Source organism: Bacillus rossius, chromosome 12 (assembly GCF_032445375.1).
Source record: "Bacillus rossius redtenbacheri isolate Brsri chromosome 12, Brsri_v3, whole genome shotgun sequence".
In the NCBI taxonomy this organism is placed as follows: Eukaryota; Metazoa; Arthropoda; class Insecta; order Phasmatodea; family Bacillidae; genus Bacillus; species Bacillus rossius.
The window spans coordinates 54,294,542-54,313,312 of NC_086339.1; the positions used below are offsets into that span (position 1 = coordinate 54,294,542).

The following is an 18,771-nucleotide window of genomic DNA, read 5'->3' on the forward strand; positions in this document are numbered from 1 at the left end:
AAAACTTATTCCGAGTGTTTGTAAAAAAAGGAAACTATTTCACGTTCCAGCCGTACTGAACACAGCATGTAAGTAGAGTGGTGCGAAGTGCGGGGGGTTGGTTGCAGAGGCGGTGAGCGGTGAGCGCGAGCGCGTGGGTTGGCAGGAGGAGCGGTTCCTGTTCCCGGTGTACCCGCTGCTGTGCCTGAGCGCGGCGGTGGGCGTGGACGCGCTCCAGAAGCTGTGGTTCCGGCTGGCCGTGCGCTGGCACGAGCGCGGCTCCCACTACCTGGACCGCACGGCGCCCGTCGCGCTGGCGGCCGTGGCAGTCTGCTCCCTGCTGGGCGTGGCCCGCACGCTGGCCCTCTACAGCGGTAACCACACACCCTGCAAGCACACTTTTCAAGGGGGAAACTCAAAATAGTGGAATTGAGGTGAAAGTAAAATTTCAAGTCATCACTTGCTGTAATAAAGGTTTACAACAATAACTATATTATCTTTGTTTGCAATTAACTTTAGTAGTTAATGGCAATCTCAAAACTTAAGTAAAAATATGTTATAGGCCTAATGTTTAACAACTTGATATTTTGAATTTACATTAAGCAGCAGAACACAAACAAATGGAATGAAATTAACAATATCATGCAAAAATTGTAGACAGAATAAGCAAACATTTTAAATTTTCAACTTACCCTACTCAGCTGTTAGACGTACATACCCTAGCCATGGCATCATTAATACAAAGGTATAATGTAATCACACCATCTAGTACTGTATACACACACACACACAGATATATATATATATATATATATATATATATATATATATATATATATATATATATATATATATATGTGTGTGTGTGTGTGTGTGTATTAGTGCACTAAAAAACTAAAAAAAGAAATCACTGCCTCCAAAAAAAGTCAGATATTTTACTTTGACATTTTGACTTGATCCTGACACCCTCAAGGTGAGTTTGCACTTTATTCAAGTGATGAAACTCCTCATCACTTCCAAAGACACTGGTTAAATAGCTTCTCACAGTGTCCAAAGCTTGTAGTGCCTCAGTGTGGCTGCACGCTGGTACTGGCTCGTCCTCGTCATCCTTCCTCCTCTTCCTCCTCTTCCACGTCTTCTTTGTCCTGCAAGTGCTGGTCAATAATGTCGTCCAGTGTTTGCACTTCTGAAGTGACCACAGCAGCAGCAGTAGTGACACCAGGACTGAGTGACTCCCACTCTGAAGGCTGTACCTGTAGCGTGTTGGCTGCCTCGGGCTGGGCTGCAGCAACTTCACCTTCAGTCAAGTGAAGCAGTTGATCGTGTCAGACTTGACTTCTGACCATGCCCACGCTATATAGTGCAGAGCAGTTAGAACACTGATATGCATTGTGATGGTCTTCTGCACGGGTCGCTTCCTGTACTTCTACTTAAAACAATGTATTATTCCAAGGTCTAGGGGTGAAGTTCACTTGTACAGTTTATAACGGTTCGTTATATACAAAAATAAAACAGTTCAACGCCGATTGCAAATTTTGATGTTTTTATTATTTTTATTTTTCTAAACAGAATCCCCCGACGAATCCAAACACTTACAATAGTTCATTCACTCGTTCCACACATATATCTGCCCGTCGAAAAACTGCTGGTAGCTCGCATGACGAGAAATTACCGAAAATTAATAGCGTAGATGAAGTCCTTCAGTAATGTTTTACTGCAAGTACACGAAGATGGTGCGACCTCGAAGAGGACAGCACCCAGCGAAAACGAATTCCGCCCCGAGCCAACTGCCGACGAAGGTGGCCGCAATTTCTAATTCATCGTCCGAAAAAAAATAAAACAAATTAGGTTGATTTAATATTTGGCCTGGCTCCGACCACCAACGTGAAATTATCTATTAGTACATTACATTATAATTTGGTGAGAAGCCACCGAACGCGACCTACTTGTCCAGCGTTCGACAGACGACTGGTGAAGTCTGGCCACTCTCTTCTCCACGCAGGAAGGAGAAGTCACCTGACCTCACCGACCAATCACACGCACGCTTCATTCACTCTACAGATATTAGCCAATCACAGAACAAGTTACAACACATGAAAAAATCTTGTACACACAGAAATCTGGGCTTCCCCTGATCAGTCTCTTTTCAATTTCACATCGAAATCGGGGACTTCCATTCTCGTTCTCTCTCTCACACCGTGAGAGAGCAGTTATCACTCGGTTCCCATGCAGGGGGGGAATAACCGTCTTTATCTCGGTTGGCGGGGAAGCACTGTTCCTTTCTCACTCCCACTTACAGGCCTCTCATGCCTCTCTTTCTAACCATCACACAAGCCCAGACACAGTCCCGTGATTTATAATTATATTACAACACGTTAATAAAAATTAAGAATAATAATTATAATACGAATTACTTTACAAAATTAAACTTATTAAGAAAAACCTGAATAAGTAGGCCTAAACACGTAAAAATCTAGAACAGCGACTTCTTTGTGAAAAATTACATAAAAAATAGTACTGATAGAAAATGTCTGTTAAAATACAAGGTACATTCTTACAACACATAGCAAGTGAAAATAACATATATTAAAAGCCATAACGTCTGATTATACTGTCTCATAATATACACACCACTCTAAAAACATTGACTTATTTATATTTACCTATACAAAAAGAAGTTTAAAAGAAAATTATTTAATTAAGAGGGCAGGGTTCTGCAACATTACAAGTTTGCAGGGAAGAAAGCTATTTTTACATTGCGTAGTGTAATTTCTTTAGGGTGGGCTGGGCAATTGTAGACTAGCAAAAGAATTTTCCTGTTTTGCGCCGCCATCTCGGCATCTAATGCATGGAGGTGGGAATTGAAAAGGGCTTCAGTCATCCATGCCATTTTGTTGGCAAAATATTTTGTTGGGAAAGTTTTGATACTTTTAAAACACCTAGGTTTTAAAGATTTCCCAACAACTATGAGAGTCAGCTTCTCTGTGGCATCAGAATTCACAAACAACAAAACAGTCAGCTTTAATTTGCTCAATTTCCCCCCATGACACTTCTCTCCTTTAAAAATTAAAGTTTTATTGGGGAGTACATAAAAAAACAACCCGGTCTCATCGGCATTAAATATGTCCTTCAACACATCTGGCAAAGTGTTTTTCCAGTGTTCAACTCTTTCCAGATCAACATTTTTTTCACCGCAAACAGTATGGTACACAACATTATGTCTGTTTTTGAACTGATCAATCCAACCATTTGAGGGGGTAAACTCAATGCCTAAGTGATCCGCAATCTGCGTTGCTTTCTCGCGAATCAACCTGCCGTCCACTGGAATGTTTGCTGCCAGTGTAGCATAAACCACTCCTTAATCAAGTCGTCCAGTTCTTGGTAGTTGGACACCTTCACAGTTTTAATTTTTTTTGCCATTGGTCCACTTTGTTCTGCGGCATTTTCGATGGACGTTCGATTACGTAAAATTGTGTTTAATGTAGACACGGGAATATCCAATGCCTTGGCTAAGGCCACACGTGATCCAACGTGGTTGTCAAACTGCCTCAAAATATTCAATTTTTGCTCAACTGTTAAGGCGTTTCTTTCACGACCACTCACCATTGCACGAATATCGTGAAAATTATAATAACAAACGTGAATAAATTATCTGAAGAATGTGTCAATAAAGTGCGCAAATTTACATCCACTGGTACCAAACCAACAGCGGTGCACAGTAGTGTTGTCAACGTTTGCTAAGGAGCGAGAAACTGTATTTGCTACGCGGACGTGTTCTTTTCACTACATGGAACAATCTGAAGAACGAAAAAAAATTTGGTACTTACTAATGTACTCAAGATTGAAAGTGTATACGTAATGTATGTAAAGTACATAAACCAAAAATTCTTTAAACCATACGACGTGAACACAGTCCCGAAATTAGACTTTATACATAGTAGAACAATAAAAGCATCCGATTTGCCAATTGCGACACAGTGCACACCATGTACGTAACGGAATGATATTTTGTTCGAGGAATTGATAGAATCTAAATATGGAATACGTATTCTTACTAAAATCGTCTTCTCACACGCTCACGTAGGGCCGTCAGAACCTCGATGTAAAAATGTTGATTGACCGTCTGACCCTCGGGTACCCAGTGAATGTAGACAATGCCACGAATGTTGAAAAAGACAATCATCATTGATTTGGATTTGCTCATCCTGGCTTTTTTTGCCTTGGCGAGCTTGGGCTTTTCCAATGCATGTATTGCCTCATTGTTTCGGGATCATAAGTAAAAAACCACGATTCATCACAAGTAATCACCTTATCTAACAAATCTGGATTAGTGGCGATGTTGTTTAGGATGTTAGTACAAATGTTCTGTCTTGATTCCTTTTGCTAGAGACTGAGGAGTTTCGGCACCATTTTGTGCGCAAACCTTCAGTCGAATACTTTCTTTGTCGATTCCTGTCATTTCAGCAAGCCCTCGGATGCTGAGATGACAATCAGCGCAGATTAATTTACCAATTCGTTCGTCCGTTTTTGAATTTGAGGATCGTCCTGGGCGCCGATAGTCTTCGGTCGTTTCACGCCCTTCTTTAAACCGTATAAACCACTGAAAAACCTGTATGCGGGCTAAACATTCATTCCCGTAGACTTCTTTCAACATTGCATAAGCTTCTGTGGCAGTTTTCCCTAGTTTAACAAGAAACTGGAGGTTAACCTGTTGCTCCGTCTGACCACTTGGCATTTTCCCGACGCGTCACTAGTGCGTAGACTAATTAAATCAGCGGCTACAGTCAAACTGAGCGACCTGCTGGCTTGTCTAGCGAGCTCCGGATGGGGGAAGGACCATCAGACACAGTCATGTTCAAACATGTCGCGGCACGCTCGCAGTTTGCTGGGAGCAGCATCAGTCCGGTTATTTAATAGCCACAAAAGACAAAGACAAAGAACCTGCCAAGAGTCTTACAGCAGAAATGCTGCAGGTCACGAAAGTCACAAAGAGGTGTTGGAAGTCACGAAACTTAATCTTTATCAGCAACCTCTTAACTAGTGTTTTGTTTCTTGACATCTCACTTCATTTAATAGTTGTGTATTAATTATTAATATATGGAGACTGTCATTTAAATTGTGTGGTGGAAATTATTTATAAAAATTTTTTTAGTGCTCTAGCTTAAAAATAGGAATTTTCCTGCGAATTGTAGAAAATTTCAATATTACTTTTGCTCATGTTTGATTTTGATTATTTGTATTGATGAAAAAACTTGGAAAATTGCATTTATATGTCCTGAAAATTCCCTGAAATTTGTTCACCGAGTTTTTGTAGACCCCCTGGATATATAGATTCTATAAGTTTAACAAAAGAGATTTAGAAAAAAAGCCTCTTTGTAACTGGGTATAATTTTACCGAATATAGACCTGTATTCACGTACCCTGGCATTGAAATCCAAGCAGTGTATAGGTCTATACTTTTAATACCTTATTGAAACTGTTAAATTGACGATCTCTGCAAGGAGTTTGTTTTTGGGGAATGTTTGTGAAAGTAAGAACGGGCATTATGAAAAGTAATTGACTGGAGCAGTGTGGGGAGTGGGCCTGTGTGTCCGGGCAGGGTACCACGCCCCCCTCGACTTGTTCATGGAGCTGGGGAACCTGGGCTCGGAGTACAAGCTGCCGCCGGACCAGACCATCAACGTGTGCATCGGCAAGGAGTGGTACCGCTACCCCTCCAGCTTCTTCCTGCCGGACAACAGGTCAGCGTTCTTTACTCTGCTGAATGTTTAGATATTTATCTAAACTGTTATTCTTTGTGTTTTTGCTCATACCCATATATTCCAGACTCTAGAGCTGTAGATTCAATCGAGGGGTGGATTCGAGGCACTCTTTAAGAGATGAATCTTGTATTTGGGTTTGAGAAAAATGGAATTAGACCCATCACATCACTGATTAATTGTTTCAAGCGAGTGTGTGCATGGGGTTCCGTGCCAGACGACATGGATCTTTATTTTTTTTTTTGGCCGACCTTACGTCTCATTGACAAGGCCTTTAGAGGCAGTACCACATGACACAAGTATGTTATATTGGGGATGTGTAGTGTATATTTCGTGTAAAGATTCATCCAGCATTTTCCTGGAATAATTTTGAGAAATCATTGTAAACCAAACTCATTGTGACCGAACCAAAATTCGAAGCAAGGTTATTTTCTGAATGCAAGTCCATTGTCTTACCACAATGCCGTCGGTTCTGTTTAAACCTTTTTTATGTTATAACTATGTCCGGATGTCAAAAGCTTTCAGTTTTTTAAATGGGATAAGGTAGAATGTTTGATTTCCACCTAGTTTTTATTGTTTTAACTAGTAATGCACCACTGTAACTATAGAAGTATCAGTTTCTATTTGCAAATATTCCCAATTTTCTGAATTTTTTTGTAGACCTGTCTTCCCTACTGATAATTAAGAAACCAATATGCACAAAAAATTATAAAGTTCATCCACACAAGCATCACAAAACTATTCTATTTACCTGTTTTCTCGGTTAGCTATTTGTAAAATTTTTCTATAGTTAGTGTTTCGTATAAACTAGTCTATAAATGCTGTTAGGAGGTAATTTAACTTTGAGATGTTGGTGACACTGACTGTGGAAGAATACCGTTACCAGGCGCCATTTTTCTACTGTTCGGTTCGTGGTTTTAGAGAGTTCGTTATGTGCGGAATTTTGGAGTAACTTCGGTGGTTGGTTGAAGATTACCGGGAACAATGGGTGTGCCGTGCACACAATACGTGTTGTGGGACGTAGGACTGGTGCGGTGACGTGTGTATGGACAATTCCGTGGACTTATATCAGTCGCAATTACTTGCGTGGTCCTCTGGTGGAAGCATGAGTTCAACTTTAGAACAAGGGAGCGGTACCGTTCGATGGTAAACATTGGTCCTCCGGGCCGGATATACAACGAATCGGCACAGAAATACAGTCTGAGTCCTGTGGATATGTTCGTAAAGTTGGTTGGGCGCATTGATAAATACGTGTGGTGATCGGTTGAGGTTAAGCGTAATGAGTGGTTGATGACGTATTTATGTCGAACTTGAATACATAATCGAGATATTGAAAATCGATTTCGATTCTATTCAGATGTAATCGAATCTAGTGTTTTTGTGTACGTTTACCGTTTGATATTTTCACGTAACGAGTGTGAAGATTGTTCCCTGCTTTAAGATGTCTCGAAGTCAATTAGAAGCAAGATTGCAGCTCATTAAGGGGCGTATGAACCGTTTGGTGAAACTAGCTAATGAGGTGGAGAAGGATAAAGGCCGTGTGGAATTATTCAAGGCTCATTTTCAGGATATTAGTAAGCTTAGAGATGAATTTGAAGACGGACAGATACAGCTTGCTTCCGAGTCAAGTGAGGTGAGTGACCAATCTGCCAGTAGTTATGATGCCGAAATTGAAGAATTTGATATTGCATATTACAGAATTCAGGAAATTTACGCTAGAATTGTTACTCCTGTTATCTCTTCTCAAGTTTCTCGAGCAGAACAAGGGCCTGTGTCCAGCTGTGTGAAACTTCCTAAACTACAGATACCAACATTTTCTGGTGAAACTAGTCAGTGGACTAGTTTCTTTGACTTATTTAATGCATTGGTGCATGAAAATAAATCCTTGTCAGCCGTGGAGAAACACCAGTATTTACCTACCTCATTATCAGGAGACCCATTTAATCTCATCAAAAACCTGCCACTCTCAACAGAAAATTATGAGCTGGCATGGAAGACCTTGACAGATAGGTACCAGGATGTGCGAAAAATAGCAACTGCTCATTGGGAAAATATAACAAGGTTTCCAGCATTAACTGCAAATCCGTTTGCTTTAAGGAAAATAGTTGATGTGATAAAGGAAAACCTTGGTGCCTTGAAGGTGTTGAAATTCCCGGTGAGTGAGTGGAGTTTTGTGCTCTTAAATACTGTGTTGCCAAAGTTGGATTCAGACACTCGGTGCCAATTTGAGTTAGCACACAAGGATGTGAAAATGCCAAGTTTTGAACAACTGCTTGATTTCCTGGAAGGTCGCTGCAAGGCATTGGTAGCAGCTGACATCTCCGAGTTATCGATTAGCTCTACATCACGGCATGTTGTCAGAAAACAGATGCATCCAGGGGCACCTCAAACTATGCGTAGAGTATTTTTTTCAAATTCTCAGGAGCAAGAATGTGTCATTTGTCACAGTAGTCATACAATTTACAGATGCCCAGTGTTTGCCAGCCTATCAAACCCTGAAAAACGTGAGAAGGTGCGAGTTCATAACCTTTGCTTCAATTGTCTGAAACACCATAAGGCCAGGGACTGCACTTCAACCTTCAAGTGTACTCATTGTGATCGACGTCATCATTCATTGCTTCATTCAAGTGATAAAGGGTCTAGTGAGCTGCAAGGTAATTCAGACACTGAAAGAAGTGGAGTTATACGAGGAAGCAGTGAGGTAAATGGTAACACATCCATTGCTAATAGACCTGTGTGTGATGTGGGTCCAGAAAATGGCTCTCATGTGGTATCGTTGACAAGTTCAGGGATTCCAGCACCCACTGTAATTCTTGGTACTGCACTAGTACATATTCAGGATGCATGGGGAAACGGCCTACAAGTGCGTGCATTGCTTGACTCTGGTTCCCAATCATCATTCATTTCCGAGAGCTGTGTAAGGCAGTTGGGTTTACAACGGAGGAGGGTCCATATTTCAGTGCTGGGATTAGGACAGTCGGTTGTTGAAGCCAATAAGGGACTTGTGACCTGTACTCTCTCTCCATGTCAGCAGGAAGGACCGCAGTTGATAATTGATGCATTGATTCTAAAGAACCTGACATCTGGCATGCCATGTGCTAGAGTATCTCATCAAGTGTGCCAACAGTATACAGAGTTGCAGTTGGCTGACCCAGGATTTCACACTCCAGGACCAATTGACTTACTTCTAGGAGCAGATGTCTATCCGGAAGTGTTTGATGGTGGGCGGCATCCAACACCTTCAGGCTACCCTGCTGCTTTTCACACCATTTTTGGATGGGTTTTGATGGGGAAGATCACACACAGGACCCACAACCCACAAGATGTCGAGAGTAATTCTGATGATTCAGCTAATCAGGTGGTGTCGTTATTTACATCGACTCTAACCACTCACAACCTATCAGATGTCCTTCGCCAATTCTGGGAGAGTGAAGAACTGCCCCCTATGAAGCATTGTAATTCAAGAGACCGTGAGTGTGAAGAGCATTTTCTTCAAACACATTCACGTGATGCTGATGGACGCTTGCCATTCAAGGATTTTCCTCCAGACCTGGGTGTTTCTCGCCCCCAAGCAGTAAACCGATTACAGCAGCTAGAACGTCGCTTGGCACGCAATCCAAGGCTGAAGTCTGAGTACTGTAATTTCCTTAGAGAATATCAAGATCTTGGCCACATGCATCCTTTGAGCGATGAAAATATGCAAGGCGCTAAGTATTATATCCCTCATCACTGTGTACTGAAGGAAACCAGCTCTACCACGAAACTAAGAGTGGTTTTTGATGCTTCAGCGGCGACTTCATCGGGTAATTCATTAAATGACACACTGAGAAAGGGACCTCGGCTACAAAATGATGTGGTGGAAATTATAACCAAATTCCGTCTTCATCCTGTTGTGTTGACTGCAGATATATGTAAAATGTATAGGCAGATCCACCTGCATCCAGAAGATAAGCCGTACCAGGTGATTCTATGGCGAGAGAACTCTAATGACCCTATTCAGGAATTTCAGCTGGACACTGTCACTTATGGTGTGTCGGCTGCACCATTTCTGGCCATGAGGTCTTTACAGCAGCTTGCACTTGAAGAGAAGGAAAAATATCCTAAGGCATCACAAGTATTAATGGAAGATATTTTTGTGGATGATGTGTTGACAGGTGCTTCAACAGTGTCAACTGCACTTGAGTTGCAACGTGATTTGATTTATCTGCTGAAACTCGGTGGGTTTGAATTAAGGAAGTGGTCAAGCAATCATGAAGCATTGTTGCAAGCAGTTCCTGAGGATCACCGAGAATGCCCACTTAAATTCCAAGAAGATGGTGGTGAAGTAATTAAGGTTCTAGGAGTGTTCTGGGATGCAACAAGTGATAGATTTTCCTACCATTTCAGCAAGTTCAGTGAAACCATAACCAAACGAGGCATGTTGTCCAACATTGCTCAGATTTATAATCCCTTGGGATGGATTGCTCCAGTAGTCTTCCAAGCAAAACTGCTCCTTCAACACCTATGGCTGTTAGGCATTGATTGGGATGAACCCCTACCGTCAGACTTGAAGAAGACATGGCGTGACTTCATTGTACAGGTTCCTTCTCTTGGAAGTTTACGTATTCCTCGGTATGTGAGCACCCATAGCAACACCATTTTCGAGCTTCATGGTTTCAGTGATGCATCCATCAATGGCTACTCTGCAGTAGTATATTTGAGGGTGTCGGGGAATGGGCCTGAGGTCACAATCAACATATTAATGGCCAAGACAAGAGTAGCACCACTCAAGACAATCACACTTCCACGTCTCGAGCTTCTTGGGGCCAATCTGCGGGTGAACCTTTTTAAGGTTATTGAGAATGTATTGTCAAGACACATATCCATCTCAGCTGTTACTGCATGGTGTGATTCAACAGTCGTTTTGTCATGGATTCGAACGTCACCCCATCGTCTCAAGACATTTGTGGCTAATCGAGTGTCGCAAATCCAAGAGTGCAAGATACCCATACGCTGGCAACACGTATCTTCTCATGACAACCCAGCTGACTGTGCATCAAGAGGCTTAATGCCTAAGGAGCTGCTTGGTCATCAGTTGTGGTGGCAAGGACCAGGGTGGCTTGCACGCAGGGAGGAGGAATGGCCAGCTATCATCACCACCCTTCAGAATGTTCCAGAGTACAACGCAGAAACAAGGGTGCCAGAAGTAATATCAATGGCTACACAAGTCAGTTCACTGAAACTTGATTGTCTGGAGAGGTATTCTTCGTGGTTGACACTGCTGAGAGTTGTGGCGTACATCCTACGTTTTGTTTCCAACCTCAAGATCCCTAGGGTGAAGCGTGAATTGGGTCCGTTGACACCGGCCCAATTGGAATTGGCAAGGAAGGTTGTTGTTAAACAAGTTCAACAAGATTCGTTCAAGACTGACCTTGACAATCTTGTTCAAGGCAGAAGCTGTTCCTCCAACCTCAGATCCCTTGACCCATTCCTAGATAAGGACGGCATCATGAGAGTCGGAGGACGACTTCATCATTCAGCCATGAGTTTCGATGAGAAACATGCAATCTTACTGCCCAAGGAAGGTCATGTCACGAATCTCATTGTTGACTATTACCACAAACAATGTCTTCATGGTGGTCTAGCAACAACACTGGCAGTGATTCGTAGCACATTTTGGATATTGTCTGCAAGAAGGTTAGTGAAGTCAAGAATTCACAAATGCCTTAGGTGTTGGCGATTAAATGCTGAACACATTCAGCCCATCATGGGCAGTCTCCCTGTTAACAGGGTGCGGGAAGCACGACCATTTCAGAGTGTCGGAGTTGATTTTGGAGGTCCCTTTTCAATCAAAAGCTCTCAACTTCGTAATGCCCGCATACTCAAGGCATATTTGTGCTTGTTTGTTTGCCTTGCTACTAAGGCCGTTCACTTGGAGGTAGTTTCTTCATTGTCTACTAATGCATTTTTGAATGCTTTTTATAGATTTGTTTCTAGGAGAGGTTTATGCAAGGATGTCTACAGCGATTGCGGTACAAACTTTGTTGGAGCACGTCGCTACCTTTCAGAAATGGAACAACTTCTTGGAGACCCAACCAATTCAAATAAGGTTGCTACTCAGCTGGCAAACAAGGGTATTCAGTGGCACCTAAACCCTCCTGCTGCACCACACTTCGGGGGGATTTGGGAAGCTGGTGTGAAGGCTGCCAAACACCACCTGAAGAGAGTTGTTGGTCAGCAAAGTTTAACCTTTGAAGAGCTGACAACGTTGTTTGTCCAAATTGAGGCAATCTTGAACTCTCGCCCACTGTGCGAGATCTCATCCGATCCTAATGATCTTGATGTGTTGACTCCTGCCCATTTCATGATTGGGGAAACATTGTTGGCTCCACCATCTGCAAATCTGACAGACCTTTCAATGAAGAGACTGGACCGGTATCAACTTCTTCAGCAGTCTGTTCAACATTTCTGGCTGCGGTGGTCCAAGGAGTATCTGAACACCCTCCAGCAACGAGTGAAGTGGAAAACCAGGGGCACAGTCCTCAACGTAGGAGACCTTGTAGTAGTAAAGGAAGACAATCTTCCACCGCTTCAATGGCAACTTGGTCGCGTTCTGACTCTCTATCCAGGAAAGGATGGAGTTTCTAGAGTAGCTGACATAAAAACTGCCCGTGGTTTTCTCAAGAGGCCAGTGGTGAAGCTATGTCACCTTCCTGCTCAGTGAATTGTGCCGTGTCTCTGATGGGTGTATATAATGTCATTAAGGTTGTAGGCTCAAGAGTTGACTGAAAATTTGTATAATTTTGGTGGGCGGTATGTATCGTATAAACTAGTCTATAAATGCTGTTAGGAGGTAATTTAACTTTGAGATGTTGGTGACACTGACTGTGGAAGAATACCGTTACCAGGCGCCATTTTTCTACTGTTCGGTTCGTGGTTTTAGAGAGTTCGTTATGTGCGGAATTTTGGAGTAACTTCGGTGGTTGGTTGAAGATTACCGGGAACAATGGGTGTGCCGTGCACACAATACGTGTTGTGGGATGTAGGACTGGTGCGGTGACGTGTGTATGGACAATTCCGTGGACTTATATCAGTCGCAATTACCTGCGTGGTCCTCCGGTGGAAGCATGGGTTCAACTTTGGAACAAGGGAGCGGTACCGTTTGATGGTAAACAGTTAGAGCGTTTGAGATTATAGACCGGAACATTCTGATAACCCTAAATACGCCTGAGAGTTGTACCATATCGTAGTGCTGGAGCGGTACGCTGGCCACACTTACCTCTGGGGAAACCCCGCTGCGACCCAGGTAATGCCCTCTTTCCCCCTTTACCTCTCCCAGCACCTTCCCATATAGTGTTGGCACCTTACTGTTACACCTGGTATGTTCTGCTGGTTCCCGGAGCCCACCGCGTGAGTGGCATAAGTAGGACGCCATTGTTCTGGGAGCTTCGGGTGTCAAGACGCGAGTGACCTCTTAGTTGGGGGAGTGGCAGACTCTGGCGACCAAATGTAAACAAAGCAACAGGTTGCTCCTTAGAGCAACAGGTGGGTGCGAGGCACCATGTGGTCGCCGCGATAAAAGATTTTTATTCTTCTTAATAATAACACTACACTAGCACTTCCTAGCTCTGATAATAAGAACCAAGATGGCCGCCGCCTGTGACGACGACGAGTGCCACGCCCCCCTCGCTACGTGGTGCCACGCTCACCTCAAGACACAGCCACCCACCTGTTGCTCTGTGGAGCAACTGTTGCTTGGTTTATGTTTGCTCGCCAGAGTGTGGTGGGCGGATGCAGACGACGAGTGACGGGAGACCGCTGCATCGAGAGTGAGCAGTGCGAGGCAGTGTGTTGAGACAGAGGGAGCCCCTGTCGAGCCGAGCTCCGGTGGGGAGTGTGAACTGTGGACTCAATGAACAGTGATTCATTTGTGAACAGACATTTATAGTGTTGTAATTTAATTCATACTGTAAACAGTAGTTAATAAATAAAACTATATTTTATTAACTGGGCTATTCATTTTGGACCTGTTTTCTCGCTCATGACAGTTCTCGGTTCTCAGCAAATTAACTGGCACTGAGACCAGTACCATGGAGAGCTTAACTTCTAACCTTTCCTGCTTGTGGGAGGGGGGGTGTTGGTGTTGTGTTTGGCATTGTGCAGTCTCCCTCCCCTTCCTTTATTTTCCTTGAACCCTCTTGCGGCAGCCTGCCCAGATAGCTCTTTTTTTTTCACTAGGAGACGGGGATGATCTTTTTAACTAAAAGTAGACCTATTGAAAAATAAAATATCTTACAAAGTATTAAATTAAAAACAAACTACCATGATTAAAAGGTGTCTCTACTCCTGAACTGTTGTTGTTTGCTACCACTTTTTCAGCCCTACATAAATTTTATACCAAACAACATACCATGTGTTGATATATTCTTTTAACAGATCTTTGTTTACTTGAGGTTATACATATCCATTATCCAATATAATTGCAATTGCTTTGGTGTGCTGCTACTGCTATACTAGTTTTTATTATTTGTTATTTATAATCCTTCATTTTTCTCTTGTAAACATGTATTAAATTTTTTCTCAAGAATTTTTTTTGTCTAAATTTAATACTGATTCATCTAGAAAAAAAGATGTATGTATTACTAAATTTTCTCCACCACAGGATACAAGTTCTGTGCTCCTGGACCACTTAGTAAACATGAAGCAAATATGCTACCTAGGTGCTAGATGACTTGTTTGTGGTGGAAATATGGTAAAGTAGGGCATTCTGAAGTCATATTGAACAAATAAACACACCATCTCTCAGGACATTCGGTATCTTTTGGCGTGACAGGAAATTGTTTGGTGGTTAACATGGAACTGAAAACTGATTTTTAAGAACCGGAACCGAACCAAAAACCTACACATTGCTAATGTATACATAGAGATTTTCACATATTGAAAATTGAGGCTTTTAAGAGTGTGTGGTCAGATCACTTGCTCTACATGTTTTGATTGGTGGAGGGATCAGACACAGATATTTTAGGTAGACATTCTCTTGAGCTAAAAGGTTTTCTCCAAGTCTCTTCCAACAGTGTATTTCATCACTTCTTCATCTCATTTCACCCTTTATCCATCTCTGATGACCTTGAAGTTGAAAAGATGTTAAACTATAACAGTTACTAGTAACATTGACTTAAGGACTACCGTAAATTTCAACATTTAATAATAGATAATGTTACTAAGTATTCTCTGCAATTTAGTGGTACATTTGCCTTGCAAGTGATGCAGGACTGTGAAGATGAGAGGCGTGTGTGTGTGTGGTACCAGATGGCAGCTGCGGTTCCTCAAGTCTGAGTTCAGGGGGCAGCTGCCCCAGCCGTACAGCCCTCTGCCCAACGCCACGACCGTCATACCTCCACACATGAACGACCAGAACAGAGAGGAGCCCACGAGATACGTGAGTCGGTTCTCTCATGTTCCTCTGCGTTAAATACCTTCCATAACACAGTCCTTGTTCAGTAAGTTCCCTTGCACTGATCCACTTCCTTTTTTGTTCAATGGACATTTACTAGACTTGTGCGAATATCAGTTTTAGTTTGAAACAAACTAAAATAAAATATCAAAAATAATCTTAAAACACTATTTTTGAAATTGATTAGCAAGACTAGGGAAAATGTAATATTTATACATTTTTTTGATATACTAGTTGAAATGTAGAACTGGGCGTGATCTTAATTTTTCTTTGAAAAACAGGAATATATCAATCCTACAAAGTCAGGCAGGAAGTTACTTTTTTCCATATCCCTATTTTATTGTGGGTCTAAACTTATCCATGTGCCAATATTCAAAGAAATGTTGCACCTGTACACACAGAAACTTTTAACAGAGGCATAAAAACATACACAAACACAGTTGAAACTAGCACTTCCTTCAGCATTTTAATACACAACTGTCGTGAAATGATAACACAGCAAATTGTGTCTATAATTAAATATATATACTACAGGACATATTTTGTTTCTTTGTTGAGCGTTCAGACTGAGCGGACGTGTTTCGGGCGCGCTCCTCGGTTTCGATGTTTTGAAGCGATTAACTCTGTGTTTAACTTTTTAGTTAGTGCTCAGGATCATTAATCGTTAATTCCTCAATACTAGATCAATCGGATTTCGCGGGTTTTGATCTATCAAGTAATGATGTATCTATATCAGTACTAGACAGTGACGTCTGCGCGACCATGTTTCGGTCACCTTCTAAAAAAACGCCTGTAAAATCTGTGTTAACTCTGGAAATACCATCGAATGACACCCTCACTTCTGAAAGTATCAACAGGGACACGGTGAACATGGAAGATCTGCTCAAAATAATGAATACGGTATGTGAAAAAATCGAAGAGTTAAAAAATGAGAATTGTATACTGAAAACCCTGCTTATGGATTCCAGAGCGGAAACGGCAGAAATCAAGCAGGAACTAATTAATATTAAAGAAAAACTATTCTCCGACAATCATCCTGAATCTTCATACAGCCAGGCCCTCAAGAAGCCTTTCATCGCCAAGCCAGCTGACCGCGTGATTCCACAGAACCGCGCCGGTAATAGCAGCCTGTCCTCTGACCTACATTCCACTCAGCGTGACAGCACAAAGGAAAACAACAAATGTGACGACACAGATGGTTTTACGCTGGTACAGCACACACGTAAAGCCAAGTCAATGAGTCATCCTGAAATGAAGCGTGAACTGGTCATGAAAAAAACACCCATGAAAGTGGGCATCAGAAATATATCCTTGTTAAAAATGATTCCCAAACCTATTTATAAAAAAACGAAGGCACTTTTTATAACTAGGTTTGATCCGGCCGTGCAAGAACAAGAGATCATCGACTACATATCTAATGAACTGAACTTATCCCAAGTTAAAGTAACAAAACTCAAAACTAAATTCAACTCCTATGCATCTTTCCACATTTCCGTGCTGGAAGAGGACTTTACTAGAATAAATAATATTGTTTTTTTGGCCAAACGGCTGCTTGTTAAGTCCTTTCTACGGCAAACTACATCATGATCAAATTCTAAACAACAACTCTGCATCTGAAGAACTCATCATCAGGCCTAGTGCATCCACTTCCACATCCACCTCTACTTCTATTTCCGCATCCACATCTACTTCAATCTTGGTGCCTGGAGGAGCATCTTAATCTCCACCTGTGAAACAGTTTCTTGAAGAATATTCAGTTGCGTATCAAAATGTGAGAGGTTTACGAACCAAATCTATTGAATTTCAGGAAAACCTAATTAGTTCACATTTTGATATTATTTGTTTAACAGAAACATGGTTTAATGAAAATAATATAAACTCTCACTATTTTACAGACAGTTATTTAGTTTTTAGAGACGATAGAAACTCACTACTGACAATGAAGAATAGAGGCGGAGGTGTCTTATCTGCCATCAATAAGCATAAATTCTTATCAGGGCATCCTTTGTATGATTACGTCTTCCCCGGCATCGAAGCTGTCTGGTTAAAAATAAAACTAACGCCTACGAAATCAATAATCCTTGGTACTATCTACTTACCTCCAGATATCACACCTAATGTTTACCGGAATTATTTTGAAACCTTGGAAGATAAACTGCTAGTTTGTTGTGATGATATATTGATTCTTGGTGATTTTAATGTGCCTGGCATTGACTGGTCTAATTCTCATCCTGATAACATTATACACTCACATGTCAAATCTAAAGCCAGTTACCTAACTTCACATCCAGCCTTGGTTTATCACAATTTAATTGTACCCAACCAGCTTTAAATCTCTTAGATCTGTCTTTCTAATCTTCCTCATTGTTTGGTATCACATTCTGCTGATATCCTTATCAAAGAAGATACATTCCTTCCCGCTTTAAATATTAACATCACATTAGAAACATGGCATAATAATATTAATCCCTCTACTGTGTTCAGAAATTACAAAAAAGGGAATTATCTTGGTCTTTACAACTCTATTAATGACTGTGACTGGTCACACTTTTATAGTTCTACTGATGTTAATGATCTAGTGGATCAACTAACAACTTGTATTGCTGAAAAAATTGATACTTATATACCTCTATCTAGTAAAAAAAAATCGAAATATCCTCTTTGGTTTTCCAGCGATTTAATACGTGCTCTTAAATCTAAAAAACATTTCCACAAGCTGTACAAAAGAAACAATCTACTCTACTATGCACAGATCTCTCATTTTAGAAAATCTGTGAAATCTCTAATTAAGCGCGACAAAATCCATTGGACTCAATCGACAAACAACAATATCAAGAAAAACCCTAAAAGTTTCTGGAGATATGTTAAATTAATGAAAGATGGTTATTACGAACAACTTTCTCTTAAAGTAAATGGTAATATATCAAATGATCCGAACGTGGAAACAAATGTGTTTGCTCAGTATTTCTCTAGTGTATATGTAACCCCAAATACTTCTCCCCCAATAACTACATCGGTCATGTCTTTTGAGACTATAGATGTGCCTAAAATTTCTGAAAGTCTAATACTTTGGGCAATTAAGGACTTAAAATCAACTAAATCCACAGGTCCTGATGGCATTCCCAATTTTATTCTCAAAGGCTGTGCCCAACTTTTAGTACCTCTACTTTATCACATTTTTAACACCAGTCTGAAAACGAATATATTTCCCAATAATTGGAAAATAGCAAAAATGATTCCTATTCATAAAAATGGTTCAAAATTAAATGTCTCAAACTACAGGCCAATATCATTACTTAATGGGTTCTCCAAAATTTTAAAAAAAATTATAGCTAAATTTTTAAATTTTCAACTTTGTAATATACTCACCAATAATCAACATGGTTTCAGGTCTGTTATGTCTACTACCACTAATCTTCTTACCTTTCTTAATCCTGTATATAATATAGTTACCAATAGGGGTCAGGCCGATGCCTGTTACTTCGACTTAGCTAAAGCCTTTGATACTGTAAACTAGGGATGAGCGTTATTTAACGTAGCTGTTATTTTTTAATCGTGTTACGTTGTATGTTTTTTGCCCGGCTAACCACACATAGAAAC

General features: G+C 41.2%; 1 protein-coding gene across 1 annotated transcript in view; it reads left to right on the top strand.

Moving 5' to 3' along the window:
- Positions 1-18,771, top strand: part of LOC134537952 (alpha-1,2-mannosyltransferase ALG9) — a 231,049-nt gene that overhangs the window by 195,138 nt on the left and 17,140 nt on the right. Inside the window, exons 9-11 of the mRNA XM_063378962.1 lie at positions 146-353; positions 5,579-5,720; positions 15,027-15,156. Coding sequence (XP_063235032.1) covers positions 146-353; positions 5,579-5,720; positions 15,027-15,156 — 480 coding nt within the window. The remainder of the gene's footprint in view (positions 1-145; positions 354-5,578; positions 5,721-15,026; positions 15,157-18,771) is intronic.